The 27,181-nt window shown below is 36.6% G+C and overlaps 1 protein-coding gene across 1 annotated transcript in view; it reads right to left on the reverse strand.

The window, feature by feature from the left end:
* The window catches only part of Grid2 (glutamate ionotropic receptor delta type subunit 2), a 1,241,117-nt gene that overhangs the window by 301,517 nt on the left and 912,419 nt on the right, over positions 1-27,181 (reverse strand). The window contains exon 10 of the mRNA XM_051202902.1: positions 3,079-3,276. Coding sequence (XP_051058859.1) covers positions 3,079-3,276 — 198 coding nt within the window. The remainder of the gene's footprint in view (positions 1-3,078; positions 3,277-27,181) is intronic.

The raw sequence follows: 27,181 nt of genomic DNA on the forward strand, positions 1-27,181 counted from the left end.
TCATATATCAAATTACTTATTTCACTTTCGGTTTGCATGGCTCCAAGGAGGCCTATCCACAGCTCTAGAGTCAAACACTGGCTCAGACCCTAGACCTTCCTCTTATTAGCTGTTTGACTTTGACTAAGCTTCAAAAACTCTAATTGCCTTGTTAGTTTTTACCCATATCACAGAAAGAATGGTTCTTTCTCACTTATGGAATAATTATGAAGATGTCAATATTGACAGATATTTGGTTTCTATTACTCATCTCTAAAATATTTCTCTTTATTCAATATTAAAAATACCAGGCTCAATTTCTGCAATGCTGGGAGAAAAGGGCAAAAACATTTAGTCTTGCCATGAAGATGGGCAATCTTTAGACATAAAGTCAAACTTAGTAGGCCATGAGTAGTTGGTAGAAAAAAAGTCACTGAGACAATCAGGATATAGCTGTCATCTAATGCTGAATGGAGACATCACTTAACTGGCACCCATTGCTTAAATATTGAGACTTTAACGATACCCGAAGACATAGGAAATCTCAAATTTCTCTCACAACAATATGGGATAGTATGATGGTCAGGTAGATAATTGTTAAAAGCTTCTCATGTCTGTTATAAAAGGAACAGGAAAACAGAAAGGGTAAAGAGAGAATCGCAACATGGAAGTTGCTCTTTTTGATATTGTAATCTTGTCTTCTTTGGTGTGGACAATTTTTAAGCAGAATCTGGAAGCAAATTAGATAAAACTATCTGCAAACAGAGCATTTTGAGAGCACAGGTGGATGTATGAGTAGGTTCTATTCATGGGATAAGATTAAAGATCATATTCTGGAGCACAGTGAATAAGAGAGGCAGAATAGGTCATAAGGCAAGTTGGTAGGGCAAATTATTCAGAGAAATTTAAAGATTATTTTCCCCAAGCTAAGTGAAATGCCATTCTGTCTTTCTCCAGAGAAGTGCCAATGTCACTTAGACTACTGTATTGATACTTTTCTCTGCAATATCACGATGGCTATGATATGAAATTAGCTTAGATATTCATCAACAGATGAAAGGATGAAGAAAATGAGGTACACATGTGTAACGGAACTTTACTTAGCCATGAAGAAGAATGAAATGATGGCATGATGAAGAAATAATGGCACTTGCAAGAAAATGGATGGAACTGGAGATCTTTAAATCAAGGGAGATAAATCAAGTTCAAAAAGTAAAATTTTCTAACATTCAGAGATTTGAGTTTGATTTTTGCCAGTAAGTTGGCTCACTGCATAAAGGCATTTTCTAACAAGTGTAACAACCAATTCAATCTCCAGGACCCACGCATTATAAGGAGTGAACTGAGTTCCAAAAGTCATCCTTTTGACCTCTTCCACCTCTCTACCTGACCTATTAGCAAACCCTGTCAATCAATTTGCAAAATGTATGATGAAACTGACAAGTTTTAACCATCGAACCTGTAAAGGTTCAACTAACCTATCAGCATCAGCTAATGAAAGCAGCTTTAGTTTCCATCCTAGCAGATCCCTGGATTGAATTTTTTTTTTTTTTTGGGTTAATCTTTATAGTGACTGTTTTCCACATAAGTGGAGGCTGTGTTTAGAGAACCCTTAAAGATTCCCTTAGCCTAAAACTGGTAGTAAATTCTTCACTAGTAACCATGGCTAGTGTCTTTTTCAAGCCAGTAGGATAACAGGATAAATAAAGCATTTTGAGGTGGAAGAGTAAGAAAAGAAGGGATTAGTATTTTTCTAATTATCTTAGTATTTTTAAGACATGGTGAGCTTTAATATCTGAACCACTCCCAGATGAACAAGGGACCCCTTTTTAAGACTTGAAAAGTATGGAAAACCATAGTTCCATCTTCAGCACCATGATCTCCCAACTCCCTTGATAACTAGTTCACTCTTCCACTATTCCCCGGGACTTACTTATTTATTTATTTAGTTTCTGCTTATTTATTTATTTGGAGATAGAGTCTTACTGTGTAGCATTCTGTGATCTAGAACCTACTCTGTAGAACAGGCTGGCCTTAAACGGACAGCAATTTTCCTGCCTTTGCTTCCTGAGTTGTGGGATTAACCTTGTGTCCCACCATGGTCCCCTGCAGACCCTTAGGCAACAGCTGCTCCCATCGTTGTCAGTACCCTGCTCGGGTTAGTTTTCTCAAGAAATTGAAGCATTGTGATCTCAACCTCTCAACTTCTCACCTGTACATTTCAGAGACACGCTCAGCATAGCCCTTCAGCATGAAAGAAACAACTTTCCCTCATCAATACCATTTTCAAACTAATTTCTATTGACTGCTTATTACACCTTTACTTCTTTTTTCTATGTTAAATTCCCATTAATTTTTTCTTATTCAGTTCTCTATCTGTCTAAAAGCAAGCAGAGTTTGGAAAAGAAATTACCCTTCTATTATCTTTTACTCTTTCTCCTTTTACAGCATATAGATGTATACATGTATAATGTGTGTGTCCTTGCAAACGAGTGTGTGTGTGTGTGTGTGCGTGCGTGTGTGTGTGTGTGTAAAAAGTGTTTACTTCCTCACCTCCATATTTTCCCTCTTTTTCCATGCTACTTAAAAAGTAGGCAGATACTGGAGGGTAATCATATCTTGGGAATGGGTACTGTAGCAGGTTAGGACTACTGTTATTCAATAGAGGATCCACCTCAGTTCACAAACCATTGGGAACTGAAGTTCTAGCAGAATGTTAACAACTAATGTGTCAAAGGATAGAGATTGATATAGAAGAGATGCCTAGGCATCAATATACTTATAATCTCCCCTCAAATGACTGCCTGATTCTAGGAACTACCTATATTAGACAATTATAAGAAAACAGAATTAAGACAAGTATACAGCCAAAAGACAGAAAGAAGACTTCAATTGTAGTTGCCTGTTATAGGAGGTACTTAAATTTAAATTTTATTTCACTATCCAGTTTTCTCTTCACAACATTCATTTAATAGCACTGGGTGAGTCTCTTGCACTAAATATGGCCACAATCAAATATTTTCCATGAAGCGTCTTCCTTTGAAAATAGCTTTCATTGATTACTGCTGAAGTTGGAGAATGAGATAAATGAATTCTTACCTTAAAAACAAGTTCTCCTACCAATCCATTCCAAGTCCCATCTTCCTGTGGGCTTCCATATTTGTGGTCAGGCGCAACATATATTTCATAGTTAAAACCCAGGTAGTTAGACAGGGCTTCCAGAACATCAATGGAGAAGCCCTGGTATTTCTTCGGTTTTCCCAAGACATTTTCAGAGACCATTACAAAAGGCTCCTCCTACAGGGAAGAAAAATCTTCATGTTAGTCAACCTTGCTCCCTAAAAACAAGAGCTCATACTTTAAAGAACCTAGATGACAAAGTCTAAATACCATTTCATTCTTTGAAAAATTTAACTTAGGAATAGAGTTTATACATTATTGACGCATAATATTTTTGAGCTGTGCTTAATCACCCAGTTTCTTGTCATCCCTTATTTCATCATTGTCGGATCAAAACTGAGACAACTGTAATTAAACTTTCCAAGAACATGATTTCCTGTTTCTTGCTGTATAGGAACAACTTAAGATTCATTAATAATGTAATTGATTTAATGTAATTGATTTTAAAAAGCTATGGTTTTACTGGCTCCATTAAAAATAGATTATGTAAAAAAGATTAAAAAATGTTAACACATGTACAAATCCCAAAATACCAAATATACAAAAGGCATATAGTTTAAGTAAAATTTAGAGTATCACACATACTGGAAGTTATTTGGCAAGTAATTTTATTGCTTTAATATAAACATATTTCATTACAAAAATAGTTCTGGTACTATGAGTGCTATTAAACTACTAAACAAATCCTATTTTTGATGAACTAATTTAGTAAATTTTGACAAATTGCTTTTCACATTACCTTTTTTTAAGTTTTTTTTTTATATAGATGCTTGTGAGCCACTATATGACTGCTGGCAATTGAATTCAGGACCTCTGGAAGAGCAGCTGGTGCTCTTAACCTCTGAGCCATCTCTCTAGCCCCTCACATTATTTTTAAAAAACTTTAGTTGATTTGCTATAGTTCACATGTATCCCAGGATTTATCATCCTCATGGTTAGCCTCCAAAGTGTTTGGATTTCAGGAATGAGCCACTTCTCCCAGTCTTTGAGGTTCTGGAACACACCTATGGCTTCAGACTGTTGCACATTTTCCCTCTCCTACATCTCGGGTTCATTCCTGATAAAGCTAGCACTTTTGCTTTGAAATGGTGTTTAAGAGTGTATTTGTATGGAAACATGCTGGTAGATGGCAGAACATTCAAAATTTATTACTTGATTTTTTTAAACTTTTGAAGAAATAATTTAGACACATTAATATTTATAGGTAGCCATTGTTAGTGTAAATAGTCAAGGCAATACTTGGAGTAGACCAAAATCTTTCTTCTTTGAATCATGTTTCCATGGGGATATACAAATTATCCATCTTTTCAAGGCATAATAATACTTATTATTTGGCCTTTCCTTGGGTATAAGTGAACAGCCTTATAAACTGCTGCCCCTGTTTCAAGAATACATTCCGTTATCAGCCCTAGTTGTTTTCCCTAAGTTACCCGGAGAAAATGTTTTTGCTATCAGTATCAAAAAAAGCTCCATTTACTGTCAGTAGTGTCTTTTAAAATGCTGAAAAATAATATAAGCAGGAAATACATACCCAAAAAAATCAACACTAATTTTAATGTACCCAACAACATTGATACCGTGGCATTTTATGTCAGCTTGACCATGATGGTTTCTGAGATTTCTTGTCTACAGGTTTTTATTTATTTGTGTTTTAAATGACACATTTTCTTAGTGTCAAATAAATCCATAAATATACAGTAAGAGTAATCAACTATCAAAAAGTTCCCACCAGTTTTTCTATAGTTATAACTCTCCTCAACATTTAGCGGTACTAAGAGATAAATGCAATCTGTGGCTCTGTTTAACACTCAGTGAGGCTATAAGACTAATTCCAGTGAATGCACCATGATGTGCTCACCATTTCTTGCTGTCTGTCTTGGGACTTTCTATTTGTAATGAATATGAAATGGCTGACACCAAGGTAATGAATTCACACATTAATGAGTAATAAGACTGTGTCTTTGATGCTTGAACTGTGTCTCTGTGTCTCTGACACTAGATGTGTTGTACCAGACTAGGCTTGCCTTTCCTGGGTTATATAACATATTAAAATATATAAATTCCAATCTTTTTGTTGAACTATTATGTTTTCCTCTTATGGTAGTATTCAATCTTAGTGAACAATGATTGGCTGTTAGATCAATATATAAAACCTTCTGAAAATGAATCACATTTTGTCATATTACTGACTTATGTTTAATGGTATCATATGATACATGAATGAGAAGTATAAAATTCATCCATCCATGTTACACCTAGAATACAATTCAATCTTGATAGAAAAATTTGTATCTATTTTCAAGCTCATAGTAAACCAGGGCATGTGAAATAGCTCAGCTGGTTTAGACCCATGCCACTAAAGCCCAATACCCCAATTATTGCCTTTAAGATATACATGGTGCACTTTCCTCTGATTTATCACTAGTGTTGTGGAGTGTTTATTATCTTCCTTACCCCACACACAAAAATAAATAAATACAGGTAATGAAAATAAAATATGACTTCTGTACAATTGTTACAGCTTGACACTTTTCATTTGGGTTTGGAACAGAACAAAAGACTAACCAGTGACTTCATCTGGCAAATATTCTGAAGTAGCTAGTAAGGCTGTTAGAAGCAGAAATGGTATAAAAATTGTAAATAAATATCAAATTTGAGGAATATATATATATATATATATATATATATATATATATATGATCAAAGTCTAATAATAAGATCTTGTATAGCTATGTATCATGCTTGAAGTGATGCTTAAAAATCCAAACTTATTTCGCTTAAAACTTGTCCAAGTATATGTTATGAACATAGCAAAATCATTCATGAAAGACAATGATTTATCAAAACTATTTGGACTTCAACATTCTCTATTTTTAAGGACATTTTTTTATTTCATACATAAAAATATTTTAGGTGAAGCAGCAATGTAATCACTAGGAAATGGAATACATTTTTACATCACTGGGTTCTCTGTGTGAAGTTCCACCTAAAGCATGATTTAGAGGCATCTAGAGCTGTTAGTACTATCTCCTGACTATCCACTATCAGGTACCCAGTCTATAGCACAGACCTAGGGTTTTGCTGAGTGCAAACCTGCAGTTTGAACCAGGACTCCTGGTAGAAACTCCCAGAGCCAGTCGCCTGGCCTCATTGCCTAGCAGCCACTGCCCTGCCACAGCCTCTGCAGAGCCCAATCTAGTTAGAGACACCCAGAGCTAATCCCTCACCTTTGCCTATCCACCACCTTATCCATGTGCCTACTGGGACCATAGGGAGTCCCATCCACAACCCCTGAGTAGTCTAATACTTGAAAGGTAAGCAACATTCAGCTGATCTACAAACTTACAAGTTGGAATAATGGCAAGTAAAGTTACAAACAACTACACAAAAACGGTGAGAACAGATGTCTATACCACAAAAATACCAAAAGTGATGAAACTATAGAATCCTAGGTCACACCACAAAACCACAAACACTAAGAACAACTAAGACAGCGTTTCTTCCTGAAATCAGCACTCTGGCATCGTAATTTTTCCAAAAAAAGCAGCTTAATGTGTGCATAAAATAGCAATTATAAATATAATCCAGGATATGAATAAATTCCTGAATTAGACAGATAAACTTCCTGAATGAAATGATAGAAATGCTTCACTATACGAAAATAAAAAGGAGAACTGGGTAGTCTATGGGACCTCTGGCAGTGGAACCAGAATGAATTCCTAGTGCACGAATAAATTTCAGAAGCCCATTCCCCATGGAGGAGTACTCCCTTAGCCTAGAGACATGGGGGAGGGCCTGGACTCCACCCAAATGACTTGACATATTTGATGATCTCTCAAGGAAGGCCTCACCCTCCCTGGGAAATGGATGGATGATGGGATAGGGGATTAGTGGGGGGCATGGGAGGATGGGAGGGAGAGGGAAATAGGATTGATATGTAAAATAAGATTGTTTCTAATTTGAATATAATAAAAAGATTTTAAGAAAATATAGAATCTCCGAAGAAAATCTAGACTGGAGTAAATTTTGAAATGAATGAAAAACTGAAGAGTTTAAAAGAGGAAAGATTATAGGAAAGCCTCAGAACAGACTGAATTAAGTGGAAGACAGAATGCCAGGCTATAGAAACAAAGTAGAAAAAAATGCATCAATCAATCAATGATAATATAAAAATCTAAACCAACAGCAAAAATGTAAGAACAAAGCACCCAGAACCTCTGAAACACTATAACACAAACTAAACCTAAAAGTAGTAAATATAAATGGAGGAGAAACCTAGATCAAAGTTACTGAAAATATTCAAGAAACTGTAGAAGAAAATTTTGTAAGTCTGAAGAAAGAGAACTCCAAATACACAGGGCCAGAAAAGAACCTCACAGATCAACCAACAATAAAAACAATAATAGCACAGAACAAAGAACAGATGTTGAAATATGCAAAAGAGTAAGTCTAAATGGCATACAAAGAAAAGTCCTCCAGATTAACACCTGGCTTTACAATGTCGTCTTTAAAGTCAGAAGAGCCTAGACCGATGTTCTACAAGTTCTGTAAGTCTCCAAGTGTCAAACCATGTCACTATACCCAACAAAACTATCAATTGTTATAGGAAGAAAAAGTAAAACTTTCCATAATAAAAATAAAAGAATTTATGACACCTAAGCTGGCTTTACAGAGGATATTAGAAGGTATTTCAGTATGGAGGAAGATTAAGCAAATCTAAAAGGGCACAGAAAACTGATCTCAGCCCAAAGAGGTCTAAGAAAACAAGACTTCAATAACAAAAGGACAGGGATTGATGCACACTGTTTAATAATAACTTTCAGTATTAATGGTCTCATTTCTCCAATAAAAAATGAGTGACACACTGAATTGGTTAAAGGGTCCATCTTTTTTTCTGTATCCACTAAACACACCTCAACTTCAAGGACAGATTTTATCGTAGGGCAAAAAGGTGAAAAAGTGCATTAGCACAATGAATCAAGCAAGTACAGCTATTTTCATGTTTCAAACACAGACTTTCAATAAAAAAAAAAAAAAAAAAAAACTAGTCAGAAGAGGTAAGAAAGGATGTGTCAAATTCATTAAGGAAAAATTCATCAAGAAGATATTACATGTCTAAACATTTTCACAATAAACTCATTGCCAACCAGTTCATAAAAGAAACGCTATCATATCTAAAATCATAGATTTAATTTAATACAGTGATAATTGTGACTTCAATACTCTATACTAACAATCAAATATATATATATATATATATATATATATATGACAAAATCTGAAATTAAGTGACATCATAAGTCAAATGGACCTAGCAGACATTTATAGAATATTTCACCCAAACACTAAAGAACACTATTTTTCCTGGGTAACCTATGGAATATTCTCTTAAAAAATTCATAATGAAAACACAATGCAATTCTCCATAAATGTATAAACTGACTTAACATCCTGCATATTATCTGTAGGAATAAAGCTGGATATCAAGAGTTAGCAGAAAGCCCATAAACTCAGAGAGACTAAACGGCAACCCACCCAGTAAAACTGGGTCAAGAGAGAAATAAAAAAGAAACTTAAAAACTCCCCTCAAGTGGAGGAAATGAAAACACAACATACTAAAATCTTTGAGACAGAAAGAAGGAAGCTTGAAGAGTAAAGTTAGCAGTACTAAGTGCATACATAAAGAACTGCAGTGATTTCATGGTATTAACTTAATAAGGCACGTGAAAGCTTTAAAAACAACAAGAACAAATAAACTTAAGAACAGCTGGAAGAATTAACCAAATCTCACAAATGAAGTTAATCAAATAGAAATGAAAAAGACACAAAGAATCAATGAAGAAAGAGTTGGTTCTGTGAAAAATTAAGATTGATAAAATTTTAACTGAATTAGCTTAAGGAAATGAATAATGTTAGAAACGAAAGAGAAACATTACAAAGGACACCTAGGAAATTGAGAGAATCATAAAGTCATACTTTTTAAGTCTATATTTCTCCAAACTGCAAAATCTAACAATTAAAATAAATATAAATCAATCTATATGAACTATCAAAGGTAAGTGAAGATTAAGTAAATAATTTAAGTAGACCCATAACATTTAATGATGGAAGCAGTAAATAAAAGTTTCCCAATTAATAAAAGCCTAGGGCAAAGTGGATTCAGTGCACAATTCTATCAGATTTTAAAAGAGGAACTTTTATTCCATAAAAGACAACAGAAGGAACATTTTTCTGAAACCAGTCTTACACTGATACTGAATTCAGACAAAACAAACAAACAAAAAAAAAAAACAAACAAAAAAACCTCAAAAATTGTTGGCCAATATCTTTGATAGAAACAAACATAAAAATCCCACAATACAATACTTAAAAGTTAAAGTCAAGAACATATAAAAAAGATCCAGAATTATTGGGTTGGCATTATTCCAGAGATTCAGAGATGGTTCAACACAAGTCAATAAACAGAATTTCCCACATAAACAGACTGAAAGACAAAACGTGAATGTCTCATTTGATGCAGAAAATCCCTGTTACAAAATCCAACAATTCTTCATGGTAAAATTCCTAGAAAGACTAGGCATACAAGAGATATATCTCAACACACTAAATTCAATGTGTAGTAAGTACAGATACAACAGGACAGATGCACACATGAACTCATAGTGATTGTGATCGCATATGCAAGTCCTGAGCACATTAAAGTTAGACAAGATCTGGAGAGGGAGGGAAGGTGGGCAGGAAGCCCCATACCTAGATGCTTGGAGAGAGAAAGACAGTTTTCTTTAATGGTGTGACCCCTGGTATATTGACCACAGTCCAGGACAAGTTGACATACAGGAGGAATTGGCCAGTATATACTGGACTCAATGGGTTTTTAGAAAATAGAGAAAGAGAACATGGAGTTGGATGGGTTAGGGAAGTGAGGAAGATATCGGAAGCTATTGGGGAAGGATAAAAAATACAAATTTCAAAGTATGGTATAGAAAAATCTTTAAAAGTTAAAAAAACAGTAAGAAATGCATTATAATGCATAACATAGGTTTTAACAATGTATTTTTAATTTATAATTAATAAATTGTAGATAATAAGTTTCAGTGTGTATTTTTATGTGAGGTATTAGCTATCCCCTTTCAGTTTTGCTGACAAATCTTTAGAAAAATTGTTCAGTCTACTAAATTGCTATGTATTTTGTCTTACTTTCTCCCCTTATATTAACCATAGATTCTGTTCCCACATAATATTATCTGAATACAACTTCTCCTCCCTCTAAACCTATCAGTTTCTTGCCACCTTCTCTCCTATTTGGATCCACTCATTTTCTGTCTCTCATTAGAAAAGAAAAAGCTTCTAAGATATAATGGCCAAAGAGAACAAAATAAACTACAGTGAGATAAAACAGAAACCATCTTATCAAAGTTGGACAAGCAAAGCAAACAAACAAACAAACAAACAAACAAAAAAAAAAGGTCCCAGAGAAAAGATACAAGCATCAGAGACCCACTTATGTACGCATTCAGGAGTTCCACAAGAGTTCAAACTGAAAGATACAGTATACGTGCAGAGGACTCGGTGCAGGCCTACATAGGCCCTCTACTGCTTCGGGCTCCCTGAGTTCATATGAGGTTAGCTCAGTTGTTTTAGAGCAGTGGTTTCAGCCTTTCTAATATTGCGACTCTGTAATACAATTCCTCTGCTTGTGGTGACCCCAACCACAAATGAATTTAGTTGTTACTTAATAACTGTAATTTGCTACTCTTAAGACTTACAATGAAAATATCTGCTATATCTGCTATGCAACCCACAGGTTGAGAGCCACTGTTTTAGATGTTATTGTTCTCCAGGTGCCCTCTATCCCCTTTGTCTCCACGCTCTTTCTGCCTCTTCTTCCGGTTCCCAGAGCTCTAAGCTCTAAGAAGAATTTCATGAAGATATCCCATTTATACATGTATTTAACTCTCTCTCTCTCTCTCTCTCTCACTCACTCCTCTCTCTCTCTCCCCCTCTCTCTCTCTCGTGTGTGTGTGTGTGTGTGTGTGTGTGTGTGTGTGTGTGTGTGTGTGTGTAATGTATAATATCTTGAAGTGGTTCTCTGTATTTGTTCTTATCTTCTACAGAAGGAAGCTTCTCTGAGGATGGCTGAATAAGTCTTTGATCTATTAGTATAGTAGAATATCATTAAGAGACATTTTATTGTTACTTTTAAAGAAGTAGTATTTGATTTTTACCCTAGGTCTCTGAGATATCTATACTTGGCTTCTTGGTCACTCAGTCAATGTCAGGTATGGGTTCTTGTGGTGATATATTATTTATATTGCTTTGTGAATCCTCAGGGAAGCTTTAGTAAATCATAAATAATCCCAGAACTAGGGAAGTGGGAACAGAAGTGGTATGTCTGTGCAAAGAAGGGAATATAAGGAGAAGACCGAAATTAAGAGCCTTTTGCCTCTGACGATTTGTGGAGACAGGATTGCCATCCATCTTGGCAGAGGTAGTATCTACTGGCTTGGCTTCTTTTCTTCACTGATATTCAGTTTGAAACTTGAATCACAATATCTGTCTCTTAGTCTTTTATTTATTTTGGTACAGGTTCTGTCTCATCCAGTGGACTTTAAGTCAAATCAGATACTAGTTGGTTATGACTACCATTGCCCTAGTATATTTTGCAGGCAGGACAGGCTGTAGATAGGTTTTGTGTTTGTGTTGGTGTTTACTTTTCTCTTTTGGTAGTCTTCAGAGTACCTTTCTATGTCACAGACACTAGAATATAGGAGTGTAAGGTTCTATATAGGCACTAGCTCAATCTCTTCAAGCTCAGTGGTTCATGAGTGTGTGTTGTCTTCAGGACAGGGGTTTGATGCAGTTTTTGGAGAGCCACTTATTGTCTAGGTAACAGCCTGAATTGTTTGGGGAATTCCCAGTATACTGGAATATTTTCTTACTATGCTTAACGTTTTCTTAAAAGTGAGTTTAATTCTTCTATTAAAGCAAATACCTATGCATATATATCTATTTCACATGTGTATTTTTAAAAGCTGTTGCTAGCAGTAGCAACTAGAATTGATTACAAGTACTGAGGATCCTCTTAAGGAGAGTTGATGAATTATTGATGAACATGTCTTTTATATTTTATACCCTAAATAAACCTTTATTACATCCTATCATTTCTTATCCAGATCAATGTTTTAAAAGCTTTATTCTTAAGCTCCATTATGGGTTTTGGATCACTATTCATAAATTCTAACTCAGGCCAGTTGCTCTCTATGAGGACAAGGAGTCAATATATCAGAGAGGTAAGCACAAGCAGTGAAATTAGATTGAAGCTCCAGGAACTATAATAAAAGAGATATTTGTGTTCTGGTGTAGCAATACCTAGCTTGATTGAATCATTTTTTACATATGCACCTATTTCCAAAATTATTCACTCATTGACATGTCCATTTAGTCTCCATGGTCAGCTAGTGCTTCAAATCTTGTACTTAATAGAGTGGGCTGATGTAAGTCATCGTGCATAGCACCATCCAAGAACTAAGCCAGAAGAGGGATGCGTGCTCAATGCACTAAAGATGCAAAGAATGCACAGCAGAACTGGTGCCAAGAAAGCAATGAAAAAAGAAGGTGGGAACTTCTAGAAGAGAATAACTATGGTTTGGAGGTTAACAGTTACCCTTTTCCAATAGATGAGAAAATGGAAATGAAGAGAATTAGCTCAAAGTCACAGTGGGTTACAGAAAAGGAGAAGTCAAAACTAGTTTTTGTTTTGTTTGGTACTCCACTTGTCTGGGTTTCACCTTTTGAAATGCTTTGCTCCAAAGCCAAGATTATATACTCATGTAAAATTTTAAACCCAGTTTAAAGATGTGTCATAGTAATAGTTCTTCTAGATACCCAAGGGGACAAAAACAAGACAAATTCGTGAACAACAACCAAATCAAGAATATAGTCCTTTCAGGGGGAGGGGCTCCATTTTAGGCCTCACACTATTCTTCTAATGAGTTCTAGACACAGGCTCTAAACAAACAAACAAATAATGACACCACCACCACCAACAACAAAACTCCATGAAAGCTGAAGCACAAGGTACAGTGCTCACACTGCAGAACCATCAGGTCTATTGAAGGACATAGAACATCTCAGCACAGTAGTTAAAATCCCTTGATGTGAATTTTAAGACAGTATCATTGTATTTAAAAAAAAATAAGTGGAAAATATTTTAGTAGCCAGAAAGCTGGAATCTATTGCAGTGTCATCATAGCTTAGAGTAGGATTGATAAGAAACTTGAGAATTAGTAAAGATAATGACCAAATTAAGAACATGTTTGTTTGTTTGAGATTAGAATTAGGCAAAGAAAGAATTGAAACTGGCCAGAAATAATAGAATTTAAAAAAATGAAAAATAAAACCTCAAAGTGAAAAAATATGGAGGAGAGACAAAGAGGAAGTCTGAGAGCTTGTAATATGGTGAAGCAGCTGAAGACGCGGGAACTATCATTCACTCTTCTGGCTTTGTAAAATCATACAACTGTTTTGGGAAACACTTTCACACAGTTGGTAAAGAGTTGGGGGTTTGATACACAAGTTAAGATAACCTGCTCCTCTTTGTATGGCATGGGTTCATGCCAGAGGATACTCTGACCAGAATATATGTATAAGAATGTCAATAGGTGCCTTGGAATAATCATATCTGCCCATCAACATGGAAAAGAGAAATACACTGTGGTGTAAAAATGCCATAAAATATCAAATAGTTTAAAATGTAAGGTACTGTAGCAAAAAATTAGCATTAAAACATGTTAAAAAGAATAACAAATAAAAAAATTCCTAAAACAACAGCTTAATCTCATTTATAATAGTTTATCCCTAACCAGGTAAAATTGCATTATTAAGTATCAAACATTTCATAGGGGGCACACTATAAAGAAAGTGATCCCTCTGATAGTTAAGCCTAGGATGCTGGGGAAAATCAATCGGGAAAGTGACAAAGGGTAAATGATTCTTGTAGTAGTGAGAATTTCTCCCTTTTTGATCTGAGCAGACATTCATTAGTGGTTCATGATGATTTTTCTGTGTTTATGATTTCTCTTACATATTATTTTGCTTCTGTGATAAAATATAGAAATTAAAAACAGCTTAAGGGAGAAAGGGTATATCCTGACTCCTAGTTCACACTGTAGTCCATGGTTGTGGATAGTGAGGCAACTGGTTACACTGAAGCCACAGCCAAGAAGTTTAAAGTAGCAAAAAGCTTTTACCCACATCATTTTCTCCTCTTTATTCCATTTGCAATTCTTCAGCTTAGGGAATTGCACTACCCACAGTGAACAAATTTTCCCACCTTTATTAGCCCAATGAAAATAAACTCCTAGAAGCATGAGCAGAAGCCTGTCTAGCTATGAGTCTATATCTCCTCTAGTGGACATTTAAGGTTAAGTACAACTATCCTATAAGAGCTTGTTGCTTCTTTGGTGAAAAGCTTCTGTGAAAGGCTAAAATAATCTGCAATTGTGAGGGTACAGCATTGGGAGATGTGGAGCAGGAGCTGATTAATGGTCCCTTTGCTGATGCCCAGATGATGAGTTTGTGACCTGTTCCCATTTAACCTACATTTGCAAAGTCTAAGTATGTTGTTCTGCGTCTTCTACTATAAGGACATAGGGGGAAAGAGGAAATCACAAATTCCTGTTGCTAAAATTCATTTCCTAGCAATTAGTTTCAAAATGTATTAAGTCTAAATTGGTGCAAAACTTGTCTGTGATGAAATAAAAACAAATCGCAGAAGCCAATAAGCTGATCATTTGTGTGGCAGCTTCTCTAGGCATAGGTTCTGTGACTAAATTACCAGCTTCCGCAGAATGTCAACAGTTTATCAATGTGAGGCATTAGCTCCATGATCCGTAGACCTGCCCATGGAAAAGGGAGTTGCGGCACTTGAGCATTTTTATATTACCAAAGATTTATTCACGTCACTTGTAACATCATTTGATAATAACTTCATAATTCTGAATTTGTATTCAGTCACTTAAAAATCTCGTGCTAATTGCTTAGTTGATTCTCAGCACTGCATGTGCCTTGCAGATTTTGTAGTTAATTCCCACTGTAATTTTTGCTGCTGTTAGAGGTTCACTTTAAGTATGGTATATTTGATAAATGCAAACTGAAAGCTCTCCTGCCAAAGCTTTACCAAGGATTATTAGGAGCCATCATAGAGCATGATTAAACAGGATGTCAGGATGGCCCAAACCAGGAATGAGACATAGAAATGCCCCAGAATTCCGCTCACACACAAATCAAAGCCATTAAGGAGAGAATGAGAATATTTCTTAATGGCTTCTTCAAAAATGTTTTGCCATAAAATATGCTCTTGGCTGTAGCAAACAAGAGTTGTCTTTACGCGTGGCGGGAGCTCACATTTCGCTTAGTGATGACACATTCTACTTTGATATATGCAGAATTAATGACCAGCATTCCCCTTGGGGAAAAAAAATCTCATTATCTCTTATAGAGATATGGAATTTGTTGTTTTAAAGAGATCAGGATAAGAAATCAAAGATAAGAAAACAAATGGAAGGAACAGCAGGAGAGGATGAAGCCACACCAGCGATATGAAGGAAGGAGAAAACTCTGCGGCACAGACAGGAGAAGAGCAGGGATATAGTGAAAAGTGGAGGGAAAAGGGGAGGAAAGTGTTGTCCAGAGATCTCACAAAGCCTCAGCTGCTTCCCAACATGGCGCTGAACTTAGGGCTTTTGTATTTATTTATTTATTTATAGAATATTTGCCTCCATGCCAGTATGTGCAGCTTTTATTTATTTGTTTGTTTATTTATAGAATGTTGGCCTCTGTGTCAGTATGTGTGTCCCATGAGTGCCTTTTGCATGTGGAGTGCAAAAGAAGATGTTAGATCACCTGGACCTGCAGTTACAAATGTTTCTGAGCTGCTATGTGTGTTCTTGGAAACAAACTGAGGTCCCTTTCGAGATCAGCCAGTGTTCTTAACCACTGAGCCATCTCTCTAGTCCAGATCTTAATTTCTCCAAGTCCTCGGTCCTTGGATGTATATGTATATGTGTATGTGTATGTGTATGTGTATATGTGTGTGTATATATATATGTATGTATGTATTTATATATGTATGTATATATTTGTGTATGTATATCTCTAAATTATAAAATTCAATTATTAGTAGCAAAAATAAGTTTATATATAAAATCTCAAATATTATATATCACTTCTGATTTTTATTTTGTGCTCAGTTATTTAAATGTGGGAAAAAAGGCCCTTTAGGTTGGAGATAAAACTATCAGTGTGCAAAATATTTCTTTTTGAAAATGAAATTCTTGATTTCAGATATTGCTTTCAAAAATAGCATAACCACACATTACATAGCCTTAGAATCTAAATGGAGAATGAACAAAATTTATTTTTTTTTACCCAAGAATATGAAATAAAAGCAGGATTCCATAACCGGGTATAAAAGTTTTACTAAGCCCCAAGGCAATTGTCAGCTCACTGTCAGTGGTAGTTAGCTCACTGATGCTCCTGACTGGCTTCCAGAGCTTGTATTTGCAAGTGGACAGTAGAGGAGTAAGGGGTCATGAGGCATGTGCTCATCACATATAAAAACAGCTTTCTGAGTTAAGTGCTGAGTAGTTTTGAGCGGTACACATTTCTTTCTGTTGCTACATTAACACTGAGTTTCCAAGTGCCTTCCCACATGCAGAATCTACTCTGAAGAGTTAGTAAAGGCCAATAGGGAAGGTAACTTTGAATGTTCTGTTATCTGAAGGAAAATGAACAATATCCCATTCTGAGAGGCAGCATCCTGTTTCAGTACAGAGAGATGGGCTGTGCCCAATGACCGCAGCTGGAAGCTCATCTGGAAAGACCTTGGCAACTTTTGACTCCAGAATGACAGTGATATTTACAAAGTCTAGTTGATGAGGCCATATTCTCATTGATAGTGTTAAGAAAATTTAATGATCAAAATATATGATAATACATAGTCCCTGTCATGATACAGAAAGCATAAATCGTGGCTAATTGAATATTGAACATACCAAAAATACTTGCAAGGATTAAGATAAAAATCCAAGTAAAAAAAAATTCTTTTTAAAAGTATCTTTGTAACGAGTATGGGTTTTTGCTCCCACTGCCAGTTTTGTCCCGCCGCCGTGCCAGCCCCAAATAACACACAGAGACTCTGTATATGATATAATTCTGTTGGCCCTGTTACTTGTTTCTTATCGGCCAGCTCTGCCTTAATTTTTAACCCATTTCTGCTGATCTATGTATTTCTCTTACCGGGGAGCCGGCGGCATACTGCTTTCTTCAGACTCTCCATCTTGACTCCTCCTTACTCCTTCCTATTTCCTCCTTGTCTCCTAGTCCCTCCTATCTTCCTTTCCTATTGGCCAACAGTGCTTTATTATTAACCAGTATGAGAAACATATATACATAATGGCATCTCCCATCATATCTTAGGAACAGTGGCATCTCTAACGAAATCAATGAAAGTTATAGGAAAATTGCAAAAGTTCAGTTATTTAATTGATCACTCAATTGAGTGCTAATTTCAAATACAGGCAGAAAACAATAACTAAAGGAGCGCCTGACTTCCTGTAAGCCTATGCTACTATGCTACAGCGGAAAAGCATAAAATAAAACAAACAAACAAACAAAAACCAACAAAAACTTCATGCTGATTATATGGAACACATACATGAACCTGTTATTTCAAGCAGTGTTTTGTGTGCTTTTGATTTCTGTGATAAGGGCCATGATCAAAAGAAACTTAAGGAATTAAAAGGCAGCTTTGGCTTATACATTCCAAATTATAGCCTATCATTAAGGGAATTTGGGGCAAGAACTCAAGACAGGAATCCATAGGCTAGAACTGAAGTAGGGACCACAGAGAGATGCTGTTTACTGGCTGTTTCCCCATCATTGGCTCAGCCTTATTCTTCTGCAACACAGGACCATGTGCCTGGAAATGGCACCATCTCTAGGGGGCTGATCTCTTCCACATAAATCATTAACCAAAAAAAAAAAAAAAAAAAAAAAAAAAAATCTCCACAGATTGGCCCAAAGACAAATCTGATGGGAGTAGTTTTTCAACTGAGGCACCCCTTTCTCCAACAACTCCATTATGTGTCAAGTTGACAAGAAAGAAAAAGGAAAGAAAAACAGCAGCAACAAAACAACCAGCACACAACTGAATAAGCAGGGCAAGGCATGTGTGAGAACGGGTTGTAAGAGCCTTCACACACAGGAAATTCACCACGGAGAATGAGTGCATATACTTTTGAGTATGAGTTTCTATGATATTTTTGAGAGAAAAGACATTGTTTGTTTGAAACTAAAGGCAGAAAAGCCATGCATGTGTGTAAGATAAAGCCTAATCAGGGTTTAGGGGCCATTGAGATGACTTTAGTTGTTTCTTCAACAGAAATGGAAAGCCATGGAGAAATAAAGCAGATGGGCTCCGACTAGAGGAAGGACATGCATGATAGGTTTTAACAACTAATTAGACCATGGGGGGTTTATTATTTAGAATTGGCTAGAAGAAGGAAGAGAAGAATTTACTAAATCAATCATGACTTGCCAACAACTTGTAGGTATATTTTGGAGGGAGAGCTGCAGGAACGGCATTTTGAATAGCAGTTATCATACCAGGCTCCTAACAGATCCATAACATGGGCTTGGTGTTGGGTAAAGGGTGGAATCTGAGCATCTCCATCAACGCTTTTTACTTGGAATGTGTATCATGATAATTGTATTAGAGGAACTAAAGTTCTGAATCAATAGAGGAAAGTCCTCAAGATGAATTTTCAATACCAAATCAAAGACAGTGTTTAGTAAAGACCCAGAGTGCTGAATATAAAATTAAAACACATTCAGAGTTAGTAGTGGGAAAAAGAAAATGAGTGCTTGTATAAAATCCTGACACAATCACTATTTATCATTAAATAGAAACTAATATTTATTAGAAAAGATAATAACCATTAAATAATCATACTATTTGGAGGCAGATAGTGGGAAGACAAAGTTTAGTAGCAAACACTGAAAGAGAACTATTTACTTTTGTTCTCATAAAACACCTTAGGAAAATTCAAATTAGAGTAAGAAAAACAATTTCATTCATCATTTATCAGACTGGCAACCATGAAAGGGAATGTTAATGTTTTTGAGCAATGTATGAGATGAGGGCTTTTCAGACACCACTTAGGCAAATTGAAGTCAAAACTTGGATACTAGCTCATACTAATAAAATCTACATGTGCCAAACTGAGACAGGAGGATCACTATGAGTTTGAGGCCAGCCAATTACCGAGTGAAACTCTGTACTACAGACTGCATAGACCCAATATTTGAAGGTAAAGCTTTTCCATATCACAAAGTCACAATCAAAAATTGAATGCTCTTGAGTTTTGGCGGCAATTTCATATCCCAGGAAAAGAATCTGATGCAAACTTAAGAATATATCTGAAAGAGAACTCACTTTGAGTTTCCCGGGGAAAAAACAAAACTGGAAATATCCTAAATGCTCCATGAGGAGTTGGATTAGAAAGTTTAGAAAAGTGTAAGAGGCTTTAAGCAAGTCTGTTGTGTGACTATTTCTCTATATAGTGCCTCCAAAGCCCTCACAGCCATCTGTTCAGAGCTGGGCTGCATGTTGTTTTTATGAGAAGTGAGAATCTCAGTTTAAGAATTATTTGTATCTCTGTGTGATGAGAGATTCCAAATATCATTGTAATAAAACTGATTTCATTTGTACCTTTACATAGTATGATGAATAAAAACTAAAAATGACAAGTCATAGTATTAGAATGCTAGCAATTGAATGCAGTCCTATGAATAAAATAATAGATATTTGAATTGGCTATAAAATTTATTCATTAAGTAGCTTAAAAACCATTGCTTACATCTCTTAGGTGAAAATTTTCTCATCATGTGATAAATTTAATGTGTATATGGATAAATGGGAATAAAAGACCTCAAACAACCTTTCTTCATTACATATGTTTTAAAAATGTAATAAGTAATAATATTGTAAATACTAACACCAAAAAACATCCTGTAATCTGTCTGAAACACTGTAAAATGATTTTTTATTTGTACAGATCTATTTGTATTTGTGTAGTTCTATTAAGTTGGGACTATAGTTGCTTCAATTGTTATAGACACAGAAAATTAATTTAGCTAATGACCGGCACTGAAATACTTTGTGTGTGTTGTGCTCATATACCTACCTGTTCATGTAAGTGAGTGTAGCTGTGTACAGGGATGTTGCGCACAGGAAGCCCAGATGTCCACATCAGGTACTCTCCATAGGTGATCTACACCTTATTTCTTGAGACAGGATCTTCTCCACTGGCTATCTAATGAGCTCTGGAGACTACCTTGTCTCTGTCTTCCCATTGCTGGTACTGTTGAAATTTGATGTTGTACTTGCCTTTTAGTGGGCAGTGCTCAAGATTGAAACTCAGCTTCTCATGCTTTCAAGACAGAAACTTTACCCACCAGACAAACTTCCCGATCAATATCCTGTGAATCTTATTTCATCACCAGCAACAGGACTCTTTGCAAACACATGACCTCCATGGAGATTATATTTGGCTGTGCTAATGCTTGTTTTCTACTTTATTTACATTTTTATTATTAAATGTGGAATCAGTTTTTTCACTAGAAGATATGGGTAAATGAGTCTAAAGACGGAGGAGAGACCAATATTGGAAAAGAATAAATAAAACAACATGACCCCTTGATGCTAAGTATCTCATCATGCTTATGTTCCATTACTTCTTCAGTTTTTGCAATTGTCTTGTGCTGTCTTTGCTGCCATAAACGAGGGAGAGCTTGGATTTGAAGATAGAGTAGATAATGTGGTAGAATTAACAACACTAGAGAGAAAACTTCAAATGTGAATCCATATGCCTGATGCTAACATTTGAGTTCTTGCCCATCCACTAATTTACACTGCCTCTATCAACTCCTCCAACTGCCTCCATATGAACGAGCATGCCTATTAGGCAGAAGGGGTGGAAATGACATGGGGATAGAGAGGAGGAACTTGGGGTAGTCCTTTAACAAGGGATAGACTTAGATTCCATACTCTGTACCTTTTACATGCCGAATTTAAAATACTGCCTACCTTTCTACATCTTTCAAGTCACATTTCAAATTTAGTGGTTTGGGAATACAGACTATTTTACAGGAAGTCATTTGAAATCGTGTCTGAACTCCCCCATCGATCTAGAGCAGAGACTCCTGAAAGTGCAGAGGCTGTGGTTTCCTCCTCCAAGAGTCCTTCTATTCCTGGGCAGTGGCAGATGACCCACTGCAGCCCTAAGTATACCTGTCCCTTCTAGTAAAGACATACTATCAGTCTTTGCTTTGGAGCATTCTGAAAGTTTCTGGCTACTGAGAGATTTTCACCGGGGTGATGTAGAACCCGTATCTGTGTCTCATCCTGCTAATATCTGCACATCCATTGAGTTGCAGACCCCTAAGCACTGGCCTAAATGGATAAAGGAAAAGTTTCTCTTGCCACAACCCAATTTTCCCTGGACAAAGATAGCCTTTTTTTTCTAAAAAGGAGATTGATGGGATGAAGTAAATGATAATTTTGCCAGCCCATTCTTGATACTTTGTAGAAGCCACTCTGCCATGGAAGCTGCTGCTCTGACTGATCTAAAGGCTTTCAGGGAAAGGTGACAGGTTTTCTATTTCTGGTGAGCTGAATGCCTTTTCCTTTTGATTCTATTATCAAGCACAGTGGGAAACTTAAAAGAAAGCTGTCCTGCACAGAGGGCAGAGACATCAGAATGGGAGCCAGATATTTAAGAGCCAGAAACAAATTTGTAGGGATTTCCAGAAAGAAAGACTGTGTACACTCCTGAACTTGAAGCTACAAACACAATATTCTCTTTCCAAAATGAACAAATAAATAAATATTACTAGAAATGCCACCAAAGAAAGTAATATGCTACATGAAACAACAATGTCTTTGGCACTCTTACAAGGAATTATATGGAAATAGACTACAGTGTTGAATTAACCATGGGTGTCACATATTAGAAACTTAGAAAAGGGTTTTTATAATTTACTGGACAATATAAGGATTTATGGACTCCTTGTCCCCATTGCTGTGGCTTAGTATATAATCATCTGGAATGACCAGCCTCAAGCTAGTCCTAGAACTTATCCTGCCTCTTAGATAATTTATTAGATAAAGTAAATATCTTTAAGGATTATGAATAAAATGCATTTCTTAAAATATATTGCAAAAATGTCCCCAAATGTGACATCTTAATTCTTTGGACTAATGACCAAGGTTATTCTTAAAGTTATGAAGAGACTCAAAAAACAAAGGTGGGATATTTTTCAACCCCATTTTTTCTTAATAGATGATCATTTTATCATTTTTCTTAACTTTAAATAAGTCAAAGGCTTTGCTTTCAAATGCTTATTGGTTGCTTTACCTACCTGGAGCCTCAATACTTCATTTCCTTGAGTGCTTTATTGACTATTATCTTGGAGATTATATTTGGCTCAACAGAACATTATAGTTATTATTTTTAATTAAACTTCAGAGCACATTGCTAAAGAATCAACGAGAAAAAAAATATTCTTAACATTCATTGTGCCAATTCAAAGTGCATGCCTCAATCAATGTTAGAGAGAGAAAGAGAGAGAGAAAAAGAAGCAAACTTCCAAATATATAAAAGGAAGAATTGGGAAATATCTATAAACTGCAAAATCAGGGCTGGAGAAATGAATCAGGGGTTTAGAGAACTTAGTGCTCTTGAAGATGACTGGGGTTTGGTTCTCATCATCCACACAGCAAATCACGACCATCTTTAACTCCAGTCCAAGAAAGTTTTACTGTTTCCTCTGTCCACATACACACAGTCAGGGATACATACATTAATATAAAGAGAAAAAAGTAATATAGCTTGTGCTCTTACAGTCATCACCGAGACCTCCTATATTCTTGGTGAAAGATTTGAAACATGCAAGATACATAAAACCAATCCAAACATCATGGACTTTGTGCTACTGAGGAAACTAATTATCCAGACACTAATGTGGAGGTATTGTAGGCATACAGTAAAACCCTAAGCTGTTATGTTTCAAATGGTAATGAAAAGGCCAAATGATGTTGTTCTAGAAACAACTACATTTGCTTTCTTTTTTTCATCAGCTTTTCTATTTCCAAGCCCTCTAGGCAAGATGATTCTCCTGCCTCCTATCTCTCCAGCTGGAGTTCAATGTTAATAGTAGATTGTGGGGCAACTGTTCCCAGATTATTGCATATGGGAAGCATCTCTTCCTTTCTTGCCACCCCAGAGGACCATTTAATATAATGGAAAGTGGTCTGATAAATGTTTCACTACGTTCTGAAAGCTGTTATCATACCTTAGAATGGAACAGAATCGTACTATGGGGTAACTCTCTTTCTTAAAGATCTTTGTTCAACTTGATAGAAGCTAAAGTCATTTTTGAAGAGGGAATCTTAATTGAGAGAATACCTGCATCAGATTGGCCTGAGGGGAAGGCTTGACTTTTTTTTTTTTTTTTGTTTGGTTGGTGAATGGTATGGTGTAACAATGCACTGTGTTAAAAATATCTGCTGCATTCTGAGACTAAACCTTTAGCTGGGCCGCACAGCCTGAGCTGATAATACGCCTTAAAGTCACTTAAGACTTTAGACAGCTATCCTACTGTGTACTAAGCCTGTTTGTTTAACATGGCTTTAAGAGAACATTGTAACAGCCAAGGTTACTTGCCTTAGATTTCCCATGTAGTCAACTTTTACAACCTAAAGTAATACACAGCTATAATCTTAAGTTATCTAGCCTTCTGTGCACAGAGTAATGCATGGGTATTGTCATAAGTGTTACAATAACCATTTGCTGGAGACAGAATATAGGCTAAAAGTGGCCTTATTTACACACACACACACACACACACACACACAGACACACACACATATATATATATATATATATATATATACACACAAACATATCATAACTGCTGAAAGCAACAGTCAGATATTATTTGATAATGTTTGTTTGCTTATTATCTGGGTCAAACTTAATACATAGTAAAAACTATGTTAAAGACTCCTGTAAAATTCCCTTTATTCCTTCCCCCTTTATGTTTCTTTAGTTCAATAAAAAGAAGGGAAAGATCTGTGTTGGGTGCAGAAACTTCAGAGAGATAGAAACAGACACACAGGCAGATTCACAAAAGCCTTCAAGCAGGTACGGATACAGATTCATACAGCAGGCAGGAATGATGAAAAACAAAGAGAGAATGAAGTAGGAAATTCAAATTTGGGATTGCTTTCAGTTAAATGACTACAAGGCGATGCACTTTGATTTCACTCTTTAATATATAATTGACCCTGTGTTTATTATTAATCAGTTCAAACTGATGGCAAATGTCGCCTCAGGGATGGTGGGTTTGGGTGCTATAAGAAAGCAGGCTAAGTAAGCCATGAGGAACAGGCCAATAACAGCCTGGCGCTGTGACTTCTGCTTCAGTTTCTGCCTCCATTTTCCTGCCTAAATGATGGACTGCAAGTTCCCAGTAAATAGACTCTTTCTCCCTTAAGTTGCTTTTGGTCAGTGTTTTATCATAGCAGATACCTCTAGGTATCTGCAGAAACCCTAAGTAAGACAGGTGTTCTAAAAATGTGGCCTCCAGAGAAGAATAAAGTGACACAAGTATTGTTTCTTATTGAAAAGGGAAATTCAGTTATTACATTCATCACCACTTTGTAATTGATTTTGCCTTGTCGTTTGGAGATTTTAATATGTAAACACACTGTGGAAAGTTTCCCAATCCAAGACCTTGCAAACTGAGCTTGTCTGACAATACTCTGTTGATGAACTGTGAAACAATACTTAGGAGAGCTTAGATTGCCTTGGGCTACCCAAGTCCCTTTAAAATAGGCATTTACTTTTTACTCTCATATCTGGCCTAATATTCTGATGGCCATTGAATAAACCTGTAGGCATGTGCCCAAATGCTTACTGGATGACCAGCCTCTACCAAACATGCTTCATAACTTTTGATATCTGTAGCAAAGCTTTCTTCATTTGCTGTGGCCTGTGTGAGAGTAAACCATCATTATATCTACTGAGTACACTGACCTAGGATTCTCTTTGTAAGCTGACATTTCTTGTACTTTAGAAAAAATGTTTTCTTTTATCCATTTACAAGGTCTCACTTGCTGACATGAGAATGTGTATGGACAAGGCTGGCCTCCAAATCACAGAGATCAACCTTCTTCTGCTTCCCTGAGTACTGGCCTTCAAATGTACATTGCCATGCCTGGGATTTCTTTCAGTTTGGAGCAAGTAGGTTGGTCAGGGTCATAGTCAACTAGTTCTTGTTTCTGTAAAGCAGAACTGTAATTTTACACAGATGTGAATTTTTAAAATGTGCTCTTCACTGTTCGTTTTTATTAGCTATATGACCAACATCCACGTGTTTTGAGGACTCAGAAGTAGCAGTCAGACCTGTGTGAGTTCCTTGTAGAAAGCTGGACACTGTGAGTAGCCAGAGCAACATTTAAGGCCTTGAAATGGTAGAAAACATTCTACTTGATAGCTATATACATTTGCATGCCTATTTTCTAGGCATTACTCCAGACTCAAAAATAAGCACACACTTTAGAGATCCTTTCTAATCTTGGTACATTAAGATCTCATTCTGCCACATGTAACCTGTCTTCTATGTCCGCACCTCTTTGGGGAGACTTCCGAGGGCCAGTCTGCTCCCTCCCACTCTTTGAAGAATTCTCTCCAGAAATAGATGACCCAGTACTCAGCTGAGATTCAAGTGGACTTCTATGCAAATTCTGAACGTATTTTCCTATGTAGCCTTGGAGCTCAGGAAACAGCACCCCACAATGTGTCCCTCGGGCATGCCCAGTGCTTTGAACTTGGAGGTTCAGAGAAAGAGAGGTGTGGCTCCTTAGTGGGGTATTGTTGAGCACAAGCATCAAAGTTTTGGGTTTTTTAAGGGATGTTGAAGACAGGGATTCTCTGAAAAGCCCTGGCTGTTCTGGAACTTGCTCTGTGGACCAGGCTAGCCTCAAACTCACAGAGATCTAGCTGCCTCTGCCTCCCAAGTGCTGGGATTACAGGCATGTGCCACGACCACCGGGCCCAGAACTAAATTTAATCCCAGTACTTGCAAACCAAAGGAAAAATCAATGAATAATGAATGAATGAATGAATGAATGAATGAATGAATGAATGAATCCTCTCTTTTGTTCCTTTCTCTTCAAGGCTAAGGAAAGTGTTATCACTGAAGTTCCCTTCAAGACAATAAAAAAAAAAAAAAAAAAAAAAAAAAAAAGACTGCAATCAACAAAGACCCTCTTCCCACTATCTATCTATTACAGGAATGGAAACTCAAAGTCTAGTTCGGTCCTATACTGGTTCTCCAGCTGTCAGACTGGGGTCTGTAAGCTCCCACTTGCTCAGGTCAGCTGTTTCTGAGGGCTTCCGCAGCATCATCTTGACCCCCTTCCTCATCACTCCTCCCTGTCTACAACTGGTCTCCAGGAGTTCAGTTTAGTCGTGGGAGCCAATTGAGAGACCTGGGCAGTCTATGGGGCTGCTGGCAGTGGAACTAGTATTTATCCCTATTGCATGAACTGGCTTTTTGCAGCCGATTCTCTATGGAGGGATACCTTGTTCAGCCTAGGTACTGGGTGGGGGGTTTGGTCCTGCCCCAAATGATGTGACAGACTTTGATGATCTCCCTTAGGAGGCCTCACCCTCTCTGAGGAGTAGGTAGGGGATGGGATGGGCTGAGATGGTGAGGAGCATGGGAGGATGGGAGGGAGGGGGAACTGGGATTGGTATGTAAATTAAGATTATTTTAATTTAAATTTAAAAAAAGAAAAAACAAGCTAAAAGTCACTTACCAAGAGAGACTATCACAGCCCACAACCTCTGCTGAACATGGCTATCTAGAAGACTTCAACCACACATTAAGATAG

This window comes from Phodopus roborovskii, unplaced genomic scaffold, assembly GCF_943737965.1.
Source record: "Phodopus roborovskii unplaced genomic scaffold, PHOROB, whole genome shotgun sequence".
Taxonomy (NCBI): domain Eukaryota; kingdom Metazoa; phylum Chordata; class Mammalia; order Rodentia; family Cricetidae; genus Phodopus; species Phodopus roborovskii.